This window comes from Colobus angolensis, unplaced genomic scaffold (genome assembly GCF_000951035.1).
Source record: "Colobus angolensis palliatus isolate OR3802 unplaced genomic scaffold, Cang.pa_1.0 Scaffold80, whole genome shotgun sequence".
NCBI classification, from domain to species: Eukaryota; Metazoa; Chordata; class Mammalia; order Primates; family Cercopithecidae; genus Colobus; species Colobus angolensis.
In genome coordinates this window covers 2,387,417-2,414,733 of record NW_012121821.1, presented here as the reverse complement: position 1 = coordinate 2,414,733, position 27,317 = coordinate 2,387,417, and the positions used below count along the sequence as shown (strand labels likewise).

Genomic DNA, 27,317 nt, shown 5'->3' with positions numbered 1-27,317 from the left:
CCCACCCCAGATGAAAGTGGAAAGACCATGGCAATACAGAATAAGTGGTCACTGCAGTGTCTTCTCCCTTCAAAAGATCCAACTGCTGCTGAGGTAGAAATCGAACGTTGGCGCCCCCTAGTCCTCTTCGGCAGACTCTTGTGAGGATGTCTCTTCAGTTTCCTCCTGGAACACACAAAGGGCACAGCCATGACGCTCAATCGTTACACTGTGTGGGCTGCTCTTGCCAACAGTGCAGAGGTAACCTGTTTCCACAGCACATTGTGCTTGCCTCAAAAGAGGATGACGATGACTGGCGAGCCCTCATTGCCAGGGCTTCTTAAACCGTAATTGAGGAATCAAGGTGTTGTTTTTTCCCAGAGTGGTCATTAGCCACTGTTGACTTAAGGCTTGACAATCATGACGGCTGGTCAGCAAATTCAATTGTTTGCTGTCCAGAGAATGTCAGGGCAATGCACGGTTACTCACCAATTAGAAAAAAAATAGGAATAGAATAAATTTTTCCCGACAGCATGCCATTCATCAGTTTTAAAAACCGGCACACAAGAAAAATAGAGTTAGGGGGATCAGTTCTTAAGGCATAAATGAACCCACCCTCCCGATACTGGGAATAATAGCTGGTATTTTTAGAGTGCTTACCAGATGCTTAGGCACCTTCTGTTAATATTCCTATTTTACAGATGAGAAAACCAAGGCACAGACAAGGAATGTGCCCAAAATTACAGGGTGTGTGGGACCAGGATTTGGGTCGGGTCGGTTTTGGTGCCACCACCAGCTTGTGACCGCTACACCACTGTGCAGAGGCAGTGTGAGAGCAGGGGCAGAGTGGACAACGAGGCTTCCCAAATCCATTTCCTCCCCTTTGTATTTATTAAAGCACATTTTGAGACAGTGACCCAAGTTCAGTGTAACTGCTCAATCTCAATACTAATCCGCATGGACCAAACATTTGATGGTGGGCTAGCCAAGCAGAGAAAATCTAATATATATGTTTTTGCAAGGCCCCCTCTTCATATAAATCTAACTCCTCCTTCCCTTTTCCTTTTTCTGATTCCTTATGGCTCTGGAATTTGTTGGGGTTTCTGCGAGCCAGCTTGAGCCGCAAAGTTCTCTTTCCTTTTGCTTATTTAACAAATGTGCAGTACCTTTCAGGACATGGGTGGTAAAGCGGAGACAATAAACATTTCCGATAAAAGCGTCGTTAGTGAGAGGATGATTTTTATCAAATGCTGCACATTGTCTCATAAGACGGCATGTGAAAAAGATCTGGGAGAAGAGGTAAACATTTACTCCTGCAGCAGACCGAGCCCCTTTAAGAATGGCCAGCTTAAAACAGCTTATAACAGTCTTCATACTTTAATAGATTTGATTTTCCACATGGCTTCATTTTGTCTGGGTGGCTAACCGACACAATTTATACCTCTCTTCCTTTCCCAGGTCACCACAGTACACCATTCAGTAAAGCATGCCTTAAAGCTTGTCTGCATTATATGACCAAACTTCCATTCATTAGTGTTTGAAACACTTCAGCTGTGAAGGGGCTCCTAAATGCTACCATGTGTGACGCTTTTGCGTAAAAGCAGCAAATGGGAGAAAAAACCCCACATGAACGGGCACTCACACACTCACATGAATGCACATACACACACACGCACACACACACACACTCTCTCTATCCTGGGCTTTAATCACAGGCCACTGCATACTTCAAACCCTTTGCAAAAGGTTTCAAATATTCTCTTTCCCCCCGAAGACCGAGAGAGCTGTAAATCCTGGGAATAAACACACATACAAATGAATGGATTACAGCTTGAAAAATATAACCATGGCAGCATCAAGTCATGAGATTTCACACCGGTTTTGTTTAGTCTGCTTTGGGTTTTGTGGGAAAAGTGGAACGTATGAGGCTACCTCCCCTTTAACTCCCAACCCCCAAACTGTGGGCTTCACATATATAAGCAGCAGGTTTATACCTCTTGACTAGGCAACAGGCCATGACCCTGAGATTCTCTGTGGAGCCCTGGCCACAAAGAAGGATGTAGCATGATCAAAGCCATGGGCAGACGAAAGAGAGGCGAGCCAAAGATCAGCTGCCCTGTGACCCTGTCCTTTCATTTAATATTTAAATTCCAGAAAGTCACTGAACTGTTAGGCAGATACACACCTCGTCTGTCCCCAGATGACTCACTTCTCATTATGACATGAGGTGTGGACTTAGGTGATTACTCTGAAACAGACCACGGCATAAAAGCCAGCAGGTATATTTTATTCCTTCTTACGGTCAACAAATTAATAGAGCACAGTCAAGCTGGCAAATCTCCTGGATTGAGCTGTAATTATTCCATTTCTAACTGTTTGATTTTTCTATACTATCCGGAAACGAAGGTACTTTCAAATCTGGAAGGAAACAGAATTTTCAGGCATGAACTTAACAAAGACCTTGTACTAGATGGAATGTGATCAACTTTTCAAAACATTCCCAGAAACTTTGCTTGATGTGAGCTCCTGAAACTCCTGACTTCCAACCCCTTAGACACAATTCAAATGAAAATGGTGGTAGATCATAATGTTTCCTTACCTGTTCTTAACAGAATGTGGATAGTTGTTTTATTAATGTATCTTTCTGCTGACCTTGGAATTCTTCTACTAGTGACTATCAGTTAGTACTGGGAACATGACTAGGATGTCAGAGGGTGGGAGTCTCACTCCATTAAAGGTTTGCAGGCAATGTGGCTCCCACATGCTCAGAATGATGATTTTCTCAAATGTCTAGTTAGTGGAGAGCTCTCTCTTCTTGGCATAGCCCTGGCTGGCCACCCTTCAAAGGAAGGAATGGTTCCCAAAGGGGTAATGTGGCTGGGCAGGTGGCTCTTCCCACTTCTGCAAACCTCAGCTCTCACCTTCCCAGTGACTTGGTCTTTGGCTACATGTGTGGATTCTGGACCACAAGTGTGCATTCAATGAAGAGAAGAAAAACCCTCCCTGTCAGGAATGAGGTTGGAAAACCCATTCTTAGCTCCCCTAAATGTCATGGTTTGGCCAGAGTTAACACAGGGTGCTTCTGTGGTGCAAAGAGAGAACAGAAACAGGCGACATGGAGAATAAGCAGCTGGCTCTGACATCCCCAAAGAGTCCTGTTTCTGTAACTGAGGAGTTGGTAGGGACCCCTGAGCTTCAGTCATCTTTAGTAACTTAAAAGACATGGCTGGGGCCAGGCACAGTGGCTCATGCCTGTAATCCCAGCACTCTGGGAAGCCAAGGTGGGCGGATCACGAGGTCAGGAGATCAAGGCCATCCTGGCTAACACAGTGAAACCCCATCTCTACTAAAAATACAAAAAAATTGGCCAGGTGTAGTGGCGGGCACCTGTAGTCCCAGCTACTTGGGAGGCTGAGGCAGGAGAATGGCGTGAACCTGGGAAGCGGAGCTTGCAGTGAGCCAAGATGGCACCACTGCACTCCAGCCTGGGCGACAGAGCAAGACTCTGTCTAAAAAAAAAAAAAAAATAAAGAAAAAAGGCTGTGTGTTATAGGCAATAGCTTGTACCTTGACATGTTTTTAAAAAATTGCATCACATTTGTCACCTAATGGTCAAAGGACTTTTGAGCTTGTGTAGCTCCCAAGAGAAGCCTTGAAGTAATAATAAGAAGAAAGTTGTAGCCAAGAGTTGCACACATCTCATTAGGGTCTAGTGGTAGGGTGGGAAGGCTAAACAGCCGCTCTTTGGTCAAGAAGGCTTACCTGTTGGAATGGGGCTTCAGGAATGTTCATATGAAAGGACTTTTCAAAGTGCAAGTGCACAGTAACATTTTTATGAGCACCAGCCACTAAGGCCTCTAAACACCGAACAGCTCCCAGCCATCATGCAGCTACTTTACAAAGACAAGTGAGGTTGCGTGGTACCGGGCTGAAACGTGTGAGCTTTCTTGGCAGAAAATTGATGAGCGGGGCAAGGGATAGGCAGAGTTGGAAAACTATACTTTTATTATAACTACTGGAAAAGTGTACTTACTTTGCCTTAGTTTTTCTTTTGTTCATGAAAAAAGGAATTTGGTAAATGTAACTCTTTCATTGTTTTAGCTAAGCTTGAAAAAAACTCCACTAAAACCCAGAAATATAGTTTGCACGTACCACTGTTCTTTTAATTTGGGTCAACATGATGCATGTGATATATACACCTTTGGGTACACTTCTGCTAATTGATTAAAAAGGAGGAGGAAGACAGCCCAATATCCAAACTTAACTCCTAAGGCTGATGGAATTTTAAAATGTCTTGAGTTTAATAAGACTTACCATACAGGCATGGATGAGGGTGTGTGCTGGAAGAAAGTTCAGTATTTAATGCTAAGAGCTGAAGCTCTGGGTTTAATTTTCAGATGCAGACTAAACAGCAGGTCTGCAGTAGAAGAGGCCAGTGGATTCTAAATGGAACCAGGAAATACAAACTCAGGGGTGGTGTTACCACGATGCCCTCCTTTGTGTGCGGTAAGGAGTGCAAAAATCACAGAAGTCCATGTCAGCTATAATAAGTCCTTATCTTTTTTTTTTCTTAACTGCAAATAATTCTGCAATTCTTCTATTACATGATGTTGCAGGCCAGAAATACATATGTGATTTAAGCTATCTTGCCAATAAACCTACAAATACTTGGTAATCTAGAAAGGGTAGTTATGCTAAGTGGCATTCTTTTTTTTTGTCATCTGTGTATGTTCAACTTCTCAGGAACTCAGAACGACACACTTAGGAGTTTTCCACGTTCATGAGTATCTTGAGTCAGTCCTGTTACAGCAGAAATAAAGGGCTCTCCTCAGCAGCAATGACCAGGAACTAGTTTTTCAAGTTCTATCTGTAGCTAAGTGACCGACAAGACCACAAAGCTGAGTTTTTCTATTCTCTGTCAGATATTTTCGTTTAAAATGTATCAAGACTGTTTAACTTAATGGAAAGTGATTATTTCCTCCAACTAGGAAAACTCTACAGCAGATTTTTAAAAAACATGTTAAATGGAACATATATAAACCATATAATCTGGCAAGAGCAAGGGATTCTGGTGGAAATGCTAGGCAGGAATTACATTTTTCAAAAGGAGACAAGAAGTTGAGATATTGACAGCATTTGTACCTGATCTTGTCTTTATTTTTACATTACGTATATATAACATAGAATTGTTAGGACTACTTTGTGTGTGTTAGCATCAGCTTAATAAAGTTGGTTTGAAGGTCTTGCTGGGGCATGTTTAATGTAAAGAAGGTTGAGCTTGGACCTCACTAATCATAGATGCCAACCACTGCACTAGCAGGTCTCAGTCCCACTGTGTCAGACCAGTAATGACTATACATGTCTATCTACACTGCAGGATTGTGTGAGAAATGTGACAACCGCTTGGGGAAACCCTGAAAAAGAGTAAAAATCCAGTAAGACTATAGTGTGAAGCTGTGACTATTAATGTCAGTTACTAATTCTGTGATTATTTCTTTACCTATGATTCAAGGATAGGTTCTTAAGAAAGAAAAAAACTATTCAATAGGGTCCCCAGAGGAAAGTAAAATAAAAAGTATTAGCTTCCTAAAATGCTCTCTGGCTTGTCTTGTCTGTAACCTCAACAGTTCCATTACTGAAAATATTGCAACAGAAGTAATGCTGGTCTCTGGGATACAATGAATTTCTCCTTCCTGGGATAAAGGGCTGTTTTTAAAAATCTGGAGAGGGTAGACACATTTTTCAAACAGGGAAATCATTTTAGGTATAAACCAATTATAAGTTTCAGGAGTCACGATTTCTGAGGATTACTGGTTTGATCAGTTTTCCATGCCAGGTTCAATTCTTATCATAGGAACACTGCATTTAAAAAAATAGCTAAAGACAACAAAAGGATTTTTGCATAAACAAAGTATTCAAAAGAAGGGATTTTTTTTTTTTTTTTTTTAATAGAGATGGGGTCTCACTATGTTGCTCAGGCTGGTCCTAAACTCCTGGGCTCAAGGGATACTTCTGCCTCAGCCTCTCAAAGTGCTGGGATCACAGACATGAGCCATTGTGCCCAGCCCAGAAGAAGAAAATTTATTTCAGTGTTTCCACAACTGTTGTGGAATGTTCTTATTTTTATGGAAAGTAGCTTTAAATTATGATTAAAGACTGCTTAAGGGTTATATTCCAGATGTGCTTATTAATGGCATAGACTAGGAAAAACCTTTTCCTTTTGTTTTGTAGATGTGTAAAATTTTGCATAGGTGTTGTATTTGCAGCCAGGGAACAGAACATTTGTGGATTTTAATCATTATTGCACCAAATGTTTTTCATTATCCTGAGTTATGACTTTTGAGTAAGATTATAGAAATATCAATAACAGTAAGTTAACAAATAATTTCTTAGTAGACATTTGAGTGTCCAGCAAACATTTCCTGAATGTGAGTGTCTGAGACAATGCAATATATTTCTATGCAACGATTAAGGATTTTCTTAGAAAGACCAGGTTTTAAAGCCAATTGCTATTTGTTCCACATTAATTTGGGTCAGTAAGTTTGGACACTAAGAAGAAAGATATATATTGAGTAAATAATTGGTTTTTATCCAGTACACATCAAAATGTAGAGGAAAATTCTGCAATGTGAAGGGGAAATGCAGGCAGCCACTGCCATTTTGTTTTGAGCCTAATCCACAGACTTCCCCACACAGAAACAGTCATACTTAAAAAAAGAAAACTCTCGGCAAATTTGTCAAGTCCAGAACCACTAAATTTTGCCTTTTGGAGTTTTATAAGTTGCCCTAAATTGAGTGATGTTCTTTCACTTCTGTTAGAAGTTGTCATCTCTATAAAACATTTCCTGCCAAGAACCGCTGACCTCATCCTGCCAATATTCCTGTATTACAACTGTTAGCTAAGCTAATTACTTCATCTGTTTACAGTTAATAATCATTTTGATACGCTTCCTCTGCCCTCCAATTTCCCTGTGCTGCTATGTCCTTGAGCTACTTTATTAAGGGTTAAACCTTGGTTTCTACTTTGCTCTCTCCTTTTCCCTTGACCTGTGTGATGTCAGAGGTCAGCGGTTAAGTCAAAAAGTATTTCCTATACAACAAAACAGTGCAACTCAGGGCAGCCTTTGATATGATTCTTCATGTTTTGCCAGTTGGTACCAAACATTTACTGGCCCACAAGATGTTTTACCAGCTTGAAAGTGCATAAGTAAAAAAATAAATACATCAGTAATCTTTATGACTTAGGCAGTATAAATCATTATGTTCCTTGAGTGAGTAGACGAGTGAGTATTTGTCAGTCTGATTTATTATGAACTATTTACTGCACTGGCTAAGGTACCATGTAAAAGATGAGTGTTAGAGTGAGAATGCTTTCCCCTTTCCTCCTTCCCTCTTTGTATGTCTAGACTAAAAGCCCCCAGTAAAAATGCCTTCTTTGAGAACGAGATGCTGACTGCAATTCATCAACTTGCTTGTCCCAAAATGAAATCTCTCATTTTGCTCCAAACAATGTTTAGGTTGTCTGAAATATAAACATCCTTAAAACTGCCCTTGAAGTCTCTGTAAAAACATTCAACATTTTATTTTGAGGGGGAAGAAATCCCGTGATAATCAAGGCTTACTGAGATTTCTTTGCCCGGGTGCACACCACCCACAGAAGATGTTACTCGCAAGTAAAAACTCTTTTTTGAAACAGAAAGCTTTGTTTCCATTCTTTCAGAAACTGAAGACTTTGCAGTCCTCTCACTGGGAAATTGAAAAGGAGCAGGTTTGTACCTGTCCTAATTGCCAGAGGCATTGTTTGCCAGGGCTATACAACAATGGGGAAAGTAGATTGAAAGGGTGGAGAACTTTTGGATTTTAAAAACCTGTTTTCCCTTTGGGTAGAAGAAAGGCGAGAGAAAAATGTCTGAATTACATTTAGGGAGTCCCTTCAAGTCTCAGGTGACAGCCTTAAAAGGGAAATAGCAGTAAACGATCAAATACCTGATAAACTAGAGAAACTTTTTAAGATATCTCAGATGGAAAGAGACTTATTTTTATCAAAGTAAAAACCTGAGTAACAAAGCACCCTCTAATAATAATAATAATAATCTGGTACTTTTATGGTGTTTCTTTTTTTAAAAAAAGAAAAAGAAAAACCTACCACCATTTCCTACTAGGGTTAAGAATGTAATTCATATGACTGAGAATTCAACTGCTCAAATTGCTAAAAAACGAGCTGATTTCTATTTCTTTCTTTTGAGATGGAGTCTTGCTGTCACCTAGGCTGGAGTGCAGTGGCACAATCTCTGCTCACGGCAACCCTCCCCCGCCAACCAGGTTCAAGCGATTCTCCTGCCTCAGCCTCCCAAGTAGCTGGAATTATAGGTGCCTGCTGCCACGCCTGGCTAATTTTTGTGTATTTAGTAGAGACGGGGCTTCTCCATGTTGGACAGGCTGGTCTCGAACTCCTGACCTCCCTAAGTGTTGGGATTACAGGCATGACACCGCGCCCAGCCTCATTTCTATTTATTTCTAATTAGCTAATTTCAATTTATTGTTTATCACTTGAAGTGGAAATATAGTAGAGTTATTTTGTAAGCCGTTTTCATTGGTTTTGGAATTTTAGAAAAAAGTTAACGTGCATATTACAGATTTTCCCCTTTAGATTTTTAAGAGGCTATTAACTCTCCCATTAGGATTATAGGACACAGTTGGTGTTTGCAGCTGATGACACCTGGTGGATTTCCCAAACATGAACTCCTGCAACAGGGTGGTCCTTCACTTTTTATTTCTCTCTAGATGCATGTACTTGTACGCACAAACACAAGTGCATATGTAGGTGCTGAGATTTGTCATAATTCTGAATTCTTCTCCTCAGAATAAACTCTGCTGCTTTGTACCCCAGGTTCAAGAAGGGCCATTCTTGATCTGAGGAGACTTCAGCATTGGGCAGTATAAGGATACTTTACCACAGAGCCTTTGTAATTCTGTATACATGTGACAGAAATACTAGGAAGATGATTCTGAATGCTTTAGCCCTAATGATAGGATGGAGCAATTACTAGAAAATTTCCTCCAGCTAAAAAATCCTGCTTTAAAAAACATTCAAGGAAAACACTTGACGTCAAAGAGGAAGTACTTTGGAATAAATCAGGATTCTAGAATTTTTGAGACTATAAATCTCTGGAAATGAAAAACCATCAAAAATAAGTCAGAACGTAATAATGCTACCTGGAATTTATATAATTATGAATCTCTTGTAATGTTCTTGGGAGTAAGGGAAAAGGCATTATTATTCCATTTCCTAGATGGATAAATAGAGCAAAGAGAAATTAATTAGCCTAGTGATGGGGTCAGAAAGAAAAACCTAGGTCTCTTTACACACTTCTGAGCCCTTTTCTTTAGATATAAAATATTTAGCTGTGCTAAAATTTTTACCTCAAAAGTGATTCTGAATGTAACCCCTCAAAGTGCTGTTGTAGGAAGGGTATGAGGCTGAGTTAATCCAGATTGCCACATGGGAAAGCCATCTGGGAGGGTATTTTGAAAGAAACAGATGGAAAAGGAAGATATTCTTTTGAATGTAGTGTAAAATTTACATTATTGTCCACGAACTTTCACGTAGCTTTCATGTTTACATAATTCATTACTGTGTCATCAGACAATATAAATTAGGTAGCCCAATGAGCTCATGTTCTTTTTTATAGGTCTGAGTCTGAACTCTCCTATATGGGGCAAATCTGGAACAGGGTCTGTAAGGTAGTCAGATTGATCCTTGAAGATCAACTCAATCCACTTGTGGGTTCTTTGAGATTCTGGATTCTCTTGGGAAAAACTGTGATTTCACTTATATTATTTCTTGGTGTATTAATGCCCAACTTGCAATCAGTTCTAGCCACATTAATAATCTCCACCTGTGATGCATTTGTTCTTGCCTCTCTACCTTTGTATATGCCATTCATCTCATCTGTAATTTCTTTCCCTTAATTTATGTTTCAGTTTTCCCTTCTGCAACTCAACAACAACAAAATCAAACAAAACAAGAAAATTCCAGTCTTTGGGGTATCATCCCCTTGATAACCTGAGGCATTCCACTCATTCATCCGTATCCCCCGTGTGTCCCATGCACATTGACATTCTGTGGTCATTTGCTCAACAAATGTTCAAACATCTTCCCATGTGTTTTCATGGAGTGTCTTCATCTCTGGTTGCACATTAAACTCACTTAGGGAGTTCATAAAAAATACTGATGGATCTCCAGACCAAATAAACAGAATCGCTGAAGGGTGGGGCCGTGCTGGGGAGGGAAATGTTTAACAACTTGCTCTTCAGGAAAAAAAAAAAAGTCCTGAATTTTAGTATTTGTCATTTTCCATAGTGTGAATACTCCCACCATAGTGGATTTCAAGCTACCTACTCGACATCACTGCACACGGAATTCAGAAGAGGCATTCGCTATTTGCTCACTAGGGCTGGTTCCAGCATACCACTGGATAGGACACAGGCATATACATATAAATACATCTCTCAGGTGCAGTGACTGTTTTTCTTTGTTTGACTCATCTTCCCTATGACACTAAGCACAGGGACTGAATCTATATTAACAAATCAAATAAGGTGATTAATCTGTAGTTCACAGCCTGTGATGCAAATGTGAACTCTGCCTCATCCTTTGACTCAAATGCACAGAATTATCAATTTATTTTCTCTTGATTTTTGTACAGATAAAGGATGAGAGGCTAAATATATTTGGGTTCACCTACTTAAAATGTCAAGTTTTTGTATATATATATATAGATATATATTAATATTGCTTAAAGACACACAAACACTGGGTCTTTTTAGCACCCCTCTCCCACTCTTAGTTTTTACGTATGGGAGCAGCAATGAGAATGACTTTTTTCATGGTAACTCTGTTTTTATTGCATTTAAAGCTCATGTGTAATTGTTTAAAGACACTTTCCCAGGATGCTTTCATGTGTTTGGAAGTTTCAGTTCTCTTCTAAGTGGCATTTTTAGAGAATAGTAGATATATAAGATTGCCCGGGTGGTCCTTCCCAGGCAAGGCAACATTGACCTAAGAAAACAGGATGCAAGGTAGATTTGTAAAGACCTCTAGGGAAAAAGATTTCATGGATACTTAAAATTACACGAAAGAGTTCTACTTAATTTGATAGCTCATGACACTGCTTAATAACTTATTTTAGCAGGTTCAGCATGCCACCTAAATCTCCAATGACTATTTTCATCCAGAAGGGAAGAGAACAGCAGGACATTCTTATACTTTAATAATGGCTCACATTATTAGCAATCATGGTTAATTTATACTTCAGTTTTGTTTTCTTCAAGATATGCTTCCTCAATAAATACGGTTTTTTAATGTTTCTATGTATAGGTTATAGTGAGGACAAGGTGCTCCAGGAATATGGGGCAAGAGACGTAGAGCTATTTCCCAATTTTGATGTTGCCAAAAACTTCACAGACTGGGATTCAGTTATTTAAATAAGATCTAAGAATGCATCAGTCTGCAAGTTAGTATAACTTAATTTTCAAGTATTCCAGCATTCTTTGGAGTGTTTTGGGATCATCAAATATTATGAAATGGTTCAATGAAGAAATATGTTTCCAGTCATGAATCATTAAATAGAAGTCTGTTGTCAAGTCAACAGAATATAGACAGCTGGAAAGGGCAAAATTTGATGTTTAAGAATTGGTAAAAGATAGAATAAGATTAAATATTTGTTTTACATATGAGGCAATGAAATAAAATAGTTTTATTTTTAAAATAATTTATATTTGCTTTGTACACTTAAGACCTTACATTTTGGGGGGTTTTAATGGTACGATTGTTGACTATATATTCCCGACTTTGAAGGCTACAACACATTTTCAAGAATACTGCAAGATAATAATCAAAATTAAGAAAATGCGAAATAAGGTTTAGTTTGGGGACATTTTTCAGTACATATTTCACTTTTTATATTAATGGGGAGAAAAAAATTATTGACTATGTCTTACCTGAGCAGGCTTCTTCTGAACAACTTGTTGTGGCTAAGGAGGAAAAGAAAAAGATATATTTTAAAAGAAAATATACATTTTGGAAAAAATTAGGTGTACATATTTTAAATATAGATACTTGTCTTCAAAGAAAACAGGAAAGTATAAAGTTCAACTGGTATATCCAAAGTTAAAAGTGTTTATACATAGCCAGGTGTGGTGGCTCATGCTTATAATCCCAGCACTTTGGGAGGCAGAGGTGGACGGATGGCTTGAACCCAGGAGTTCTAGACTAGGCTGGGCAACATGGTGAAACCCTGTCTCTACAAGCAGTACAAAAATTAACAGTGTGTGGTGGCATGCAACTGTAGTCCCAGCTACTCAGAGGCCTAAATGGAAGGATCATGGGAGCCAAGAAAGGTCAAGGCTGCAGTGAGCCGTAATCATGCCACTGCACTCTAGCCTGGGTGACAGAGCAACACCCTATCTCAAAAAAAAAGAAAACTGTTTATTCCTGATCTCTCTATATTAAGGAAACACAACATAGGTTATCTCAGTGAAAGCAATTCCCAGTTAAAATCTGGCATACATGCCAACTAGCTTGCAAGAAACAACTGTTTGATTCACTTTGTTTTTAGCCTGTATGTCACAAAACTGAGGAGTGAAGGTACCTAATTTGTTAATATTTCATTTTTTAAAAACATCTTCATTGAGACATAATTTACATACCACACAATTCACTCATTTAAAGTATATTTTAGTATATTCAGAGGGCTGTGCAACCATCACCACAATCTGATTTAGAACACTTTCATCGCCTCTAAAAGAAATCTTGTACCCATTAGTGGTTACTCTTCACTAACCTCCACATCCCTAGCCACCTCCCACGCCTAGGTGACCATGAATCTACTTTCTGTCTCTACGAATTTACCTATCTTGACATTTCATGTAAGTAGAATCATACAATATATGTAGAGTATTTTGTGTCTGACTTCTTTCACTGGCCTAGGGTTTTCTAGGGTCATCCATATGGTAGCATCAGCAGTTCATTCCTTTTTATACTAAATAATGTTCCCTTGTATGGATATACCACATTTTACCTACCATTCATTAGCTGGTGGACATCTGGGGTGTTTCCACCTTTTGGCTATTATAAACAATGCTACTATGAACATTTATATACACATTTTCGTGCGAACGTGTTTTCATTCTTGGGTATATACCTGGGAGTGGAATCACTGGGTCATACTGTAATTCTTTGTTTCACTTTTTGAGGAGCTGCCAGACACCTTTCCAAAGCAGCTGCACCATTTTACAGTCTCACCAGCAATGAATCTGGAGTTCCAATTGCTCTGTATACATGCCAATGCTTGTTATTGCCTGTCTTTTTGCTTATAGACATCCAAATGGGTGTGAAGTTAAACATCATTGCTGTTCGATTTGAATTTCTCTTACAACTAATGATGTTGAGCATCTTTTCAATCTTTTATTGGCCATTTATATGTCTCCTGGGGAGAAATGTTTATTTAAATCCCTTGCCCATTTTAAAAAAATTGCTCTCTCTTCATAAAGAAGTTGTGAGTTCTTTAATGTTTTACATTCAAGTCCCTTATGATTTGCAAATATTTTCTCCCATTCTGTGAGTTTGTTCAGTTTCTTGATGGTATCATAGGAAGAATATTGTGTTACATCTATATCTATTGTATATGTAGAGCAAAACTCTCTCTTTTGAGTGAAACATCCGAGGGAATGCTTTTCTGCCTGCCTAACTTTCCAATAGAGTATTAGAAAATACTTGTTATTACTTTGGCATTATAAAAGGTGGATTTAAAGCCAGAGCTTTTCGATGGATTATTTACTTGCAGTCCTCACTTTCATGTCTGAATACAGGCATGCATTATTCTATCTACACATCACTGAGATTTGTGAGTACACCTGAGGTACTCTGATGTGCATAGTGGCACGCTTTCTTGCGCCAGTGAAAAATAAAATTGTTACAGTTCTCCCAAATAACAGCAGTTAGGATACCTTCACTATTCACTAGCCCCTGTTCATTCATTCTGAGAGCCCTTTCCTCTCAGAGTTCCTCTCAGTGGTACAGTGGTTTATTGCTGGTGCATTAAAAATTCCATATAAAAATCATCAGAACTTTTTTTGTTTTTAGATGGACAGCATAAAAATAAAATAAATGGCAAGGTACTTTTGCTCAAAGGAAAAGACGTTCTTCCCTTTGACTTTAAACCACAGTAGAGATGAGATCATCACAAAAGCCCAAGTTTTGAGATGATATTTTCTCCAGGGGAAATTGAACCAAGAACAATGAGGACTTCTTGCCTCTTAGGACACACAAGCGTGGGCTATTAGAGGATTCATTTCCAAAGGGTCGTTTGGAAGAAGACAGCACTCTTCTTCCTCCCCCTTTTCCCTGTCGATTACACCTGTACACATGTTTACTCCCAAACTGTTTCAAATCTACACACATTCTTGTAGGCTGACTGGTTCCTACTGCTCAGAAATCCCCCTCCTTTTTTGGCCGAGGCTCCCGCATTCATGTGACTCCTGCACACTGCAGCTCAATGAAATCCTCTGAAAGGGCTGCCAGCTCACCCAATTTTCCATGAATTAGGTCCTGACACTTCAATGAGGGGAAAGACAATGTCTGAATCTCTGCCAGCCCTGGCTCCCGGCCTAGTCCGTGTCACGGAACTTCTACCAGCTACCCTCAGACACAGCACTTCATACTTTTCAGACCACCAAACAAACAGACCCTTGAATACTTTCAATGTTGGTTGGGGTTATGGCTGCCAGGATGTTTTCCCAGCCTCTGGCACCCAATGGCTCCAGACTGTGCCGAGAAAGTTTTTGTTGTTGTTATTTTGTTTTGTTTTTATTTTTATGAATGGCTTTGGTAGAAAATGCAGACTAAAGCATAATACTACCACCATTCATAAAAAGGGGAAGGAAACAAACTGCTGTCTGGAAAGCTTTTTGGACACCAAACAAACTGTAAGTCTCTTATCTTCCTTGAGGCATCTCTCGGCTCAGAACTAAGTGTTGATACTTAGAAACCAGTTGCTCCTCAGGGTTCTTGGCATTAAAAACACGACTGGCCACGGGATTTTTTATAAGACCTGAATAGTATCAACGATGTATATTAGTCTTCTGTGCTGTTAACAGTAAATGTCCATGCACCTTAAAAAATGAGTAATATTTTGCACATGCATTTCCTATATAAAAGCTAAAATCCTTTATATTTTTAACATCTGCCCCTTTGTTACTGGGAGGGTCCAGGCCTTACTGTTTTCATTTTCTCACAGGGAAACCAAGGCCTAGGGAATTTAAATAATCTTCTGAGATCATTTTCTAAAACTAAAACAACTTGAGTCTACTGATTCTCTTAATCCCTGATATAATGCTCTGAAGAAACCCAGTCTGTTCTTTGAAAAAAAAGAAAAAAGAAAAAAATCAAATCAATATCCGATCCAGGAGAAGCTGTACTTCCCCGGCTTTGATTTTCAACTCCAGATTGTTCAGCAAGTCCTAGTTCTGATTCCTCCAGGTTGCTGATGAAAAGTGAATCCCAGGGGACAAGAGTCAGCCCTGCAAAGTCCAGCTGCCTCACCTCACTTGGAGATTCTTCCTTCATTATCAATTGTGGAGGGGATGAGTCCCTCTTAAAGGTGTGGACATCATAATGACCGTTCTAGTGAACACATAGCAAAGGTTTTCAAGTTGTTTAGACGAATCTGATGATCCAATTCTAAGTGTAGACATAGGGAGTTTATATAACTTAGGCACTTCGTCAACTTGGCATGCAAACCCTTCAATGAACTGAGATTTTGAGTTCATGATGTTGAGACTATTGCACCTTTCAAAAAGCTTGTAATGAAAATCCTCATTCCATGGTTGCATTTAAACTTCTAAAACACAATGGGGTGAAACAGAGCTTCCTCCCAGAACAAAACATCAATAGAAGCATTGACAAAATCACCAAAGGACTTTGAAGAAATGTTTTGGATTAATAGATGTTAAAATAAAACTGTGGTCGGATGCGGTGGCTCATGCCGGTAATCTCAGCACTTTGGGAGGATTGTTTGAGCTCACGAGTTTGAGACCAGCCTGGGTAACCTAACAAGACTTCACCTCTATTAAAAATAATTAGCCAGGTGTAGTGGTGCATGCCTGTACTCCCAGCTACTCAGGAGGCTGAGGTCAGAGGATTGCTTGAGCCTAGGAGGTTTAGGCTGCAGTGAGCTATGATCACACCATTGCACTCCTGCCTGGGTGACAGAGCAAGACTCTGCCTCTAAAGAAAAAAAAAATGGTGAGAACTCAAAGACCCCATCAGTTGAACGTATTATGTGAAGATTAAGAAGAGCTCTTTCTAACCACATGGATTTCAGTGAGTAGTGCTCTGTAGTCTAGCCCTTAGAATGGACTAACTCAGCCACAATTGAAAGTATAATGCTTAAGCAAATAAATAAATATCATTGTTAAAGTATATACAAATAGCTTAGGGTACAACATGCTAAGAAACTGTAGAGGATAAGCAAAAGGAAAGGACATAGTTCTGGATTTCTGAGGTCGTACAGCAGACGAGCAGTTCTCCAAATGAAAGAAAAAAAGTTACTGAACTTTTAAAATCCACAGAGTACCTGGATTTTTAAGATTTTGTAGAAAGACATTTGTGTAGGAAATGGTCTGCCATTCCACCTATTTCAGAATAATTAAGAAGTTCCTCAGCCCTCCTAAGAATACAATCTACAGTTCCAGGAAGTCTAGGTATTTTAAAGCTGATACTCAGACAGCTAAGCCACTAGTTCTGGTAGGCATTGAAAGAAAATCCTTGCTAACAAAGGACCCAGACATTAGTAGTTCATTTTAGTACTAATCTAAACATTAAATAAAAAGAGGCTTGAATTGAGCTTACCAACTTAATTTTTTTAAAAAAATTAGGCACAGTGTATGGTAAAGCAAACATGATTATTATGCAAAGGGTCTTAAGTTGACCTTAGAAAGAAAGAAGCCCTTCACATGGCTCTCTATGCAGATGAGTCTCTGGCTTTAATGTAAGCAGCAGAATTTTAATATAATTAGATCCTTTGCTTCTTGCCAGCCAGTAGTAGGTGATTTTGCCCACTTTGTTTTGAAATCATATGATTTTGTTTTAAAATCATACGACCATTGTTCAACCAATAGGTACTTCTGTGCCCTAGCATAATCTTTTTTCATGTAGATTGTTTTCCAGTCTCATAGCAATATAGCGTAAGACAGATCTAGCTATTTACTAAAAAAGGATGTAAAAACCCTAATTTCTATAAAAATTCCTCAGTGAGAGTTACATTTTGGGGGCCTTTCACACCTCATAAAATAACATCTCACAGGATCATCTGTTATTTAAAATTTTAAGTTAAATATGGTGTCATATTAAAAATGTTTATGCAAAACATATTTGTTTTTAAACTTCCAAAAGAGTCCTTTAGATGTAAGCCAGCTCACTGAACTAGTGAGGTTTATGATCATGTTTGTATCCACACAAGTGTAGCCAGTTTTATCTGCCTGAACTGACAGATGAATATATCCCTACCATATAGACAACATTTCAATAAATACATAGACCTATTACTCAATCACTTCACTGCTTTCTAGACCAAATTGATTGGTTATTTATAGGAAAAATGTCCCAAAATATTGAATAAGTAGACACAGCTCAAATTCTAGACAAGTAGTCATCAAATCTCTCTGCAAACACACCAAATGGCCATGAACCATCAAGGCCAGCAGCAGCCTTGACTTGTGTGGTCAGGGCACATTGATGGGAGTAGCTTTTGACTTGTGGTGTGAACAATATCCTTCTTCACCCTTTGTCCAAAGTTGTTTAAAGGTTCAAAACACAACCTTTCTTTCTATATAGAACATTCACCGAGATCCACTTTCATTTATGTGCTGCGAAATATGCTCTTATCCTCAAAAATTTCACACTGCTGTCCTGAATATATTTTCTTTGAACTTGATGTTTACCTGGCTGAAGGAGGATGACCATTATCAAGAATTTGTCTTTCATGAAATTATGTGATCGACATGTTTGTTCATGGCCCTCCGGATTTAAAGTTTTAAAACTTCAATATTCCAGAATGTCAAGATTTGTGTTTGGGTCACTTTTCAAACAATGAACTTCAGGCTTTGGAGGCTTTGAACCACTTTTTTTCTTTTTTTTTTTTTTTAAAGCATAAGAACCTCACTCACACCTTTTATGTTAGATCTTATGTAGGAACCCTACAACAGAAAGCAAACAAAATGGTATTTCTGAGACTCATTCACGTGGCCTCCACTGCAACCCATCTCTGCCCTCCCAGGATGCCCCTGAGGCCCCTCAATGGAAAACCAGAGCTCCAGGGGAACAAATCTTTTTTTTTTTTTTTTTTTTTTTGAGATGGAGTCTCGCTCTGTCGCCTGGGCTGGAGTGCAGTGGCCGGATCTCAGCTCACTGCAAGCTCTGCCTCTCGGGTTCACACCATTCTCCTGCCTCAGCCTCCCGAGTAGCTGGGACTACAGGCGTCCGCCACCTCGCCTGGCTAGTTTTTCTATTTTTTTTTTTAGTAGAGACGGGGTTTCACCGTGTTAGCCAGGATGGTCTCGATCTCCTGACCTCGTGATCCGCCCGTCTCGGCCTCCCAAAGTGCTGGAATTACAGGCTTGAGCCACCGCGCCCGGCCGAAAAAACAAATCTTAGGACTAGGCATCTTGGCACATGCTTTTAGTCCCAGCTACTTGGGAGACTAAGGAAAAAGGACCCTTGAGTCCAGAAGTTCGAGGCTGCAGCGTACTATGATCGTACCTGTGAGTAGTCACTGCATTCCAGTCTGGACAACAGAGCAAGACTCGGACTCTTAAAAAACAAAAATCTCTGATTTTTAGATGCAAATCCTCCTGCAGAACTGTATCGCCAGGATAGGTGGAGGCAGAGCGTCTTCACAGCATTTGCCCTGTGTGACTCGTACTATCAGGTTGAGCCACATGAACTGGCATTTTTGTAGGTCAAAACCAATCAATTATCAGCAATTTCATAGGGTTTAATCCCATACAATCAAGGTAAGGTCTTTCTAATTCAGTAAGAGTAATTTTTGTGATGTGTCATTAAGCTGTATTAGCCAAAAGATTTTTGTACCTTCTGCGTACCTTTTTTGTACCTTCTGAGATCCTGTACTCAATTTTTCTGCTCACTCCTCTCCAGCCTGGATCCTTCCCCTTACACTTACTTTACCAAAAGCTGCCAGATTGCAGTGAAAGGAGGGATTGGCCTACACCAGGCATGGTGTTTCAGTTTCTTGCTTATGCTGTGGTTCTTCTTTCAGAGCACCAGGACTGTCTGTGGCCATCTGGCTAGATTCTCATAACCACTCCAAATCCACCTGAACTCTACCTCTTCACTGAAACTGAATGACTGAAATAATTTGTGCATAACACTTCTCTGTGGCTATCCAGGGAAGGTCTAGAATGAAAACTGTCACTTTGAATTAAATTTAAAATTAATGGTCAACTCAGGTATTGATCAGATATAGGGGAGTTCAGTTTGAGGTATTCTACAATAGTAAGTGATCAAAAAGTTTTAATGTACGTAAGTATTTTGATAATTAGATAGGAATATGGTATATCTGAAGTTTGAAGGATTTATTTCAGATCAAATGTTGATGCAACATTGTGAGGATGAGATTCAGCTATAGCTAGCTATACAAATCGCACCTCTAGGCACCACTCTTCTGGGGTTGAAAGCTTTTCTGTTTTAGTGCTTCCTCAGTTGGGAATGAACCTGCCTCCTAGTGATGGGAGGCTTTGGTAAAGAGGAGAAACCATCTACCAGGAGTAGCTAGTGAGAGCTTTTCCTGAACCTACAAAATGCCTAGGTTAGGCCTTAACTTCCATTCCTTGTGCCTCCTGTGTGCATTTAGAGATGACTGTGCAATGTGTGTACACATGTAGCTACGGGTGGTTACAATTCAACAGTAACATCTGGCCCTTATGGTGCAAAGGAGATTTTGTAGTTCTCTGTACAAAGTCTCCCAAGAAGTGATAAATCTATGGGGGAGTTTTGGCAAAATCTCTGGAATTTCTGCTTGGTATTGTGGAAAAGGGGAAGCGTTCTTTATTTTCTATTCTCTTGGCTTTGCACTTAGACTTTAATGCAAAAGACAAAAGTAAGCATCATTTCAAAAGTATTTATTGGATTATTATAGCAAAGTGCCCTCACTGCTGCTGGCCTCGTTTCATCTGCTCAAGGATGAGAATAGCCACAAGCTGCTCTAGTTAGTGTTGATTAACATCAGACTGCGTATGTGTGGCAATGAGCCATAGCAGCTCTCATGAGAACAGATTGGGGGGCTGATACTTCGGAGTTTTTGCCTTCCCTCGGGTGCCTTTGAGACACCTTTGGAATGGAGTGAAAAGATCAATGGGAAGCCCTTTAAAAATCACAGTGTCATGATTAGTTTCAAAATGCATCCTTCTGGATTCTGACCTGATGAAGTGGTTCATTGGCTCATGAAATACTCATTGATATTTGAACTATATGACAGACAGGAACTGGGTGTAGAAAACAAAGAAGAAATCTTTCAAGAAGCCTAGAGTCTAGGGGGGAGACAAATGAAAAACAGATATTAGAGTACAATGTACAATTTTAGATTAATATTTTTTCCTACAATGTTTTCTTAAGTGTGGGGAGGCATGCTCATCAAGTATGGAAAAGACAAATGTAGGAAAGAAGAGATGACTATTTCCTTTATAATAGGGAAAATAAGAAAGCAGAGATAAGGTCACTGAAAAAAAATTCCAGACGAAGTAGAAGAAAAGTATCACTTTCTCCCTATCACAAAGAAATACAGTAAGAAAATTTCTTTGCCTTCACTTTGGAAAGTTAAAGATTACAATTAAGCTTAACAAATTAAAAAGCAAAAGATATGGTTTGGGGATAGTGTTGTCAAACCATGGTTAGTGTCAAGGGGATACTCTGGTGTGCTCCCGAGTTATAGCAGTTTAATAGGCACTTTTGTCTTACGGGAGATGGTTGTGCTTTGAGGAACATAAAGCAGTCTGAAGTAAACAGTCACACACAGGTGGGGTAAAGGAATACACAGTCTCAGGAGTCGACTTTGCATCTCAATTTTTATGATTCTCTAAGATTTTAGGGGAAAAATCCACCCTTAGTCAAAAAGTGGAGTGAAAATTGTGAGATGAGTGTTACTTCATAGAAAAGAATGAATGTTTCAGTCCTATTTCCTAATGCTACAAGTTTTCAAAACAGGAGCGCTATGCATATACATACACATATGTACACACACATATATATACATATATATATTTTTAAGGCTCAAATTATTTATTCGATATGTATTTCTTTTTCTCTGTGTATGACCATTCACAAAGCTAGGTCACTTTGCATATGCACATGTGCTTAAGAGCCAGCACAGGAAAATGAATAAATATTTGAACTGCCATGCTGCTGGGTTTTCACAAATCAAACAAGTATGCATAGATGTTATAGCCTAAGTTCAAACTTTAGCTAATGTCAACTCCAGCCAAATGAAGACTAATTAGTGCTCAATATTAGATGAAAAGGAGGCATCTATGAAATAACGGAAATGAAATTAGATGCTATTGGAGATTATCAAGAATTAATATCCAAACTTGTTGTTAATACTCCAATCATGTTGGCAATATACTTGAAAGTCCCTTTAAGATATCCATCTTCTTGACATTTGGCCAGGTATTCAGATAGTCATTATATTACATCAGATCAGGACTTGAACTAGATACACACAATTTGACATGGACCATGTATATCTTTCCTTGTACACTTGCCCATAAGCTTATAGAAATAATATGATTTTTAAAACAGTTCTTATTGCTTTCATTCTGACTAAAAAGATTTAGAATCAATACCCAGAAAATGTATTTGGTTCCAAGAACATTTGCCCAGTCTTAGACTAAACATTTGAAATGGTTTTACAAAATGATTTGACTATCAAGTATTTCCCAGCACCTATAGCAGTTACACATGGAAACTGAATTTAAAAAGCTGAATCATGATTTTAGGCATTTCTTTTCCTTAAGGAAAGAGTCAGTACATTCATTTGTAATCTCTTATGTTCTCAAGGACTACAAAGGGATAGTTTATGGGTTGAGTGCTCTATGATACTTAACTGAGTCATATCTCTCCTAGAATCCTAATTTAGCACTATTTTCTTGGCACTAGTTTAGGGCTGACTTTAGCAGTTGAGTTGTTTTCCTTGGAGGAAGCTTAATACTCAATATGAGAAACGTTAACTATTCCCGAACGTTAGCTTATATCCTTAACGTTTTTAAACAGTTGTGAAGTGAGTTCTTTCTGCTACATGCTCACACTTCCACAGTGGCCCTGACATCCTGGCCTTTCCAGAGGATACCTTCTTCCTGGACCTTCCTTCACTGTCTTCTCTGGATTAATGACCTTTCCTCAGAAGCTGTAAATTAAAGTGTCTCCATTCCCTTTTTTAGACAATCAAATACTTCATTCGTCTTGTCTTCCAAATCTACTCCATCTCAAACCTAAGTGGAGCTTCAGGCAACTGTTTTGAACGACCTAACTCAGCTCAACTTCTCTAAAATGGATGATTCTAGGGTCAGCATTCTGTTAACTTAAAAAGTGCTTATCTTTGTTTAGCATTGTATAGAATATTCCAGAAATGTCTCTCTGAACTTGTCTTCATGATCACATCCATGGAATCAAACATTCTTTCATTTCAAGATGAGCCGACATGAGTTTTCATTTTGTTGACATGGATCATATGATGGTAATGACACACAGTCTGTATGTGCCATATGATTAATAGTGACACAGTTTGTAATGTGATTTAAAAGTGCACTGACTGATTTTAACCCTTAAAACAACCATGTACAGATGTATTGCCATTCAGATTCATGCATGCAGAAGCTGAATCCAAAAGACAGTAACTGACTTGAAAACATTCCAAGGCCAGCAATATAATGAAGCTATAACACCCGCCCAGATTGTATAGCTCCACATCTTTTTCCCTTTCCACTATTCTACACTGCCCCAGAAAAGAATTTTGGGCATTTATTCAGCATATTCCGTGCTTTTTTTTTTATGAAGAAAACCAGTGTTACATGCTACCATCCTCTTTTATCTATAAAAATAGCATCTGTTTTTGAAAACATAATAAAAATCTAGCTTTCTCGGACTATGATTTCACTAAGAAGAAAAATGACCAAATAAGGAGAAAAACTGCATTTTAATGTAACAATTTAAAAGATCTTAGTTCAAAAGAATGTTTCTAATATATTTAAAGGACAAATCAGCAGTAGAATACTATTTCTATAATAACAGCTTTGCTCTGAAAAAAGTTTTCTCATCAAAAAGTTCAAGATGTTTTAGAAATATAAAGAGCATCTTGTTTCTCACTAGATTTCTATAAAAGTAGAAATCCTATCCTGTTATTCTTATTTATAGCTATATCTATCTATCTATACTTTCTTTAATCCTTTTATTTCTATTATTCCTTTTGAAAACTGTAGAAAATAAATTCAGGTAAGGCTAAGAAGGCTAAAATATCCATGATAAATGTTAATGACATATTTTTGTGTTTTTTTCTCTCTTGTTTATTACCTACTATAATATTTGATTATGTTACAAATGTTAGCTACAAATTCTATGGTATCTATGATATAGAAAATATACAGGCACAGTTCCTGTGTCTCTGGACTTTACAGTCTCATATATTATATGTTAATGTCTGTGACCAAAATATGAAGAAGAATAAAAATGCTCGTTCCCCATACAGATGCCATACGAGTCCTTCCCATAATGATGTAGGCCCATCTACATCATCACACCTCTCCCCTTCCCAACCACATGGCTTTCTACTCAAGAAATCTCCACGTCTCTTGCCTTTAGTCCCTTGTCCAGTATGGTCTCTGTGTTCACTGGCTGGTGCTCCTGTGCCTGTGTTCATTTCTTTAGAATGTTACCATCCATGACATTCTTTTTTACTCATGATCTATAAATACAGAGGAAGTCATTTAAAACACTTCATTTAAATGTGGCTGGGCGTGGTGGCTCACGCCTATAATCCCAACACTTTGGGAGGTGAAGGCAGGTGGATCACCTGAGGTCAGGCCAACATGGTGAAACCCCCCATCTCTACTAAAAGTACAAAAAGTAGCCAGGCGTGGTGGCAGGTGCCTGTATTCACAGCTGCTCAGGAGGCTGAGGCAAAAGAATAGCTTGACCCTGGGAAGCGGGGGTTGCAGTGAGCCAAGATCACGCCACTGTGCTCCAGCCTGGGTGATCCAGTGAGACTCGGTCTCAAAAAAAATAAAATACAATAAAAATAAAAATTAAAAAAAACTTGTATGTTTGCATGTGTGTGTGTACATATAACATTTATACATATTTATATTAAGGTATATTACCAGTCAAAGCTACCGACACACCATTTCATGCTCCAGTCTCAGAGAAGCTGTGTTTACAAACATTGAGCAGACCATAACACCAATGGAAAATTTCAGGGAGAATCTTCCCAAAGCAGGGAAATTGGCCATCCACCTCACTCAATCAGTCCCTACCATGTTTCTAGTCTTCTGGAAGAAGTAAATATTAAAAAAAGGTTTCCAACTAATTTCTAAGGCCTCTCATTGCCTGGAAGAAGTCCTCCTCCTCTTCTAGCTCTTCTTCCTCAAGCGCTAAGTCATATCTTCCATATATCTCATAAAAGAGTGCTTGTTAGAAATGCCGATTCCTGGACATGACTCTTAGATTTGGGGAGCCCAGTGACTTGCTTGGGAAGATGAGGTGGGAGGATGGCTTGAACCTAGGAGTTCAAGGCCGGCATGGGCAACATGGCAAAACTCTATCTCTACAAAAAAGTACAAATATTAGTTGGGTGTGATGGTACATGCCACCCATTTGATAGCAGTAATCTCAACTACTTGGGAGGCTGAGGTGGTAGGATCACCTGAGCCTGGGAAGGTCAAGGCTGCCATGAGCTGTGATCATGCCACTGCACTCCAGCCTGGGTGACAGAGTGAAACCCTGTCTCTAAATAAATTAATAATTAAAAAGAAACATTGTCATGGGAAAACAATGCTTACACACCCACAATTCTGTTAGCATGACAGAGTTACTGTTTTGGAGTTCCAAAAGTGGCTAGAAGAAAATGAGTACATTTTAAAAGACATATTAAATATGATTTGATCTCCCTATATTTCCTGCAGATCAGTGTATATAAGGAAGTAATGGAAATCCAACCAATTTGTAAGACTGTAGATAATGAATTCTGACAAGTCTCAAATAGCCCACCAAAGAAAACTCTTACTGTATGCTTTTGGGTATAATGGCGAACCCCAACTCAAACTGATTTAATAATAAGGATATTATTTACTTAACATAACAAAAAGCCTGGAGATGATGCACGTTTAAAGTTGGTAAATTCAGTGGATCAAGAAACATCGGAGCTTCAGATTCTTTCTTTCTGCTCTGCCAGTTGACATTTATTCTCAGTCTATTTCCTTCAGAATCACAAAATGAGTACAGTCATTTGCAGTGGCCATTCATAGTGGCACTTCCAGAAATGTCAATGTCCAGCAAAAGGAGAGAGTCTCTTCCGACAGTCCCTGCAGATTTCACCGCCCTTTTTAACAGGCCAGAACTGCCTTGCGAGGGGAATGGGACCAGCATGACAACCATGGACAGATCAGATTTACCTCGGGTCCATGGAGAGCGTCACTTTCTGTGAACAAAGGAAGCTGGGGAATGAATAGAGAGTAGCAACCAGTTTGGCTTTGCACATTTTACTATTCTCTGTGCTGGTTTGTCTTTGAGGGTTGGTAAGAAGCACCCTCTTGACTCTGAAATCAGCTGCACAACATTTTTCTTTGCATTGTTTGTCCAGGGGTAGTGCATAAAGTTTTTGCCTTTGTCAAATTGTTTCTGAGGAGGCAGAAGAACAGCCCTCTTTGTAGAACGTACATGTTTCAGTTTTACAGTTATTATGGAGATGGTGTCAGTGGTTTTGCTTTCCTGGTCTGTTTGGAATTTTCCTCTGGTAAATCCAGATTTGTGGACCAAAGGGTGTAGCTGTTCCTGACGGCTAGTTAATGAGTGTGCCATACTGCCTAAAGACCAGCTGTAACTCATTGGTCATGTCCAAAAGGAATTCCAGAGATGGGTAGTAAATAACTAACATGAGCTTCTGCCCACATTCTGGAAGCCGACTAAATGTCTACTGACTTTTAATGGGAGTCAACTGCAGTTCTGCTTGGTTAAGCTGAAGAAGAGCAGAACCTGGGGTTGTGCTTGGGGCCGTCTGCTGCCCAGTCATAACTATTCTCTTTGTTCCATGCTGCTCTTCCGGCTCCCTGTCAGTTCAGCAGGGGAGTATCCCACTCTAGGAACAAGTTGTCTATTGAAATGAGATGCTTGTCTCTCTGCAGATGCAGTGGTATTCAAGTCCTTGGCTCTAGATAATACATAGTTTGGTATGTCTGGGCTTATTGCCAGATGTGTAGGTATCTCTGATCTTGGGAAGAACTGTTGGTGGTAGTAGCTTTAAAAAAAAATTTTTTTTTTAAATAAAGGAAGGATGTTTGTAAGGTGCTATCTTTGATTGTAGTTGCTCTTTCCAGAATATCGAAGTTACTTTGGAGTATTACAGGGGCAGCTTTTTGGCCTTGGGAAAAATTCTCCTCCAAATAACTCACTGGGCTTTGTAAGGGTTAGGAGGTGACATCTTGGCACCTGGTGAGTTCCATTCCCTTCACATACAGGGAAAGGAAGTTCAAGATAGTGGGGAAGAACAGGGCTTTGGGGCCAGAAAGACCTCCGAGATCAAGTATGAGACCAGGTATGCATAAGCTGTGTGACCTGGCAGCAATTTAAACTTCAATTTCCTTAATTGTATAAAGTGGATTCCTCAGTGGGTTGCTGGGGTGATTAAATATGATGAATGCCACTAAAGTACATAGCACAATTGCTGGCTGTAAGAACTTAATAAGCATGATTTAATAGCACTAGGGAGGGTGGCAGTGATGGCAGTAGTAGTCACAGTAGCAGCAGTGGTCATGTAATCCTTATTGTTTATGGTCTGCAGTGTTCAGTATCAAAAAATGTGGTACCATTGTGATAAATGATTACAGGTCTCTCTGTATTATCAATGTAAAACCTACACTCTCTGATTTGCAAATTTGTCACTTAAGCCTTGCCGTTTCTGTGACCTTTGGAATTCTAGTTTCAGCTGCACAGGAATATATATGGCAACCAGAAGAGGATTTTTTATGTGCTTTGTTCACCTAATTTGTGCAGGACA

At 39.2% G+C, this 27,317-nt stretch overlaps 1 protein-coding gene across 3 annotated transcripts in view; it reads right to left on the bottom strand.

Annotated features, from left to right (window-relative positions):
- Positions 1 to 27,317, bottom strand: part of HMGA2 (high mobility group AT-hook 2) — a 137,902-nt gene continuing 110,585 nt past the window's right edge. The window contains exons 4-5 of one of the 3 annotated variants that reach the window (XM_011929249.1): positions 11,983 to 12,015; positions 1 to 165 (exon numbers count right to left, since the gene is read on the bottom strand). In XM_011929249.1, coding sequence (XP_011784639.1) covers positions 118 to 165; positions 11,983 to 12,015 — 81 coding nt within the window. In that variant the 3' untranslated portion in view covers positions 1 to 117. Of the gene's footprint in view, positions 166 to 10,861; positions 11,042 to 11,982; positions 12,016 to 27,317 lie in introns of those variants that run through there. The other 2 variants (XM_011929250.1, XM_011929247.1) reach the window with 2 other exon arrangements.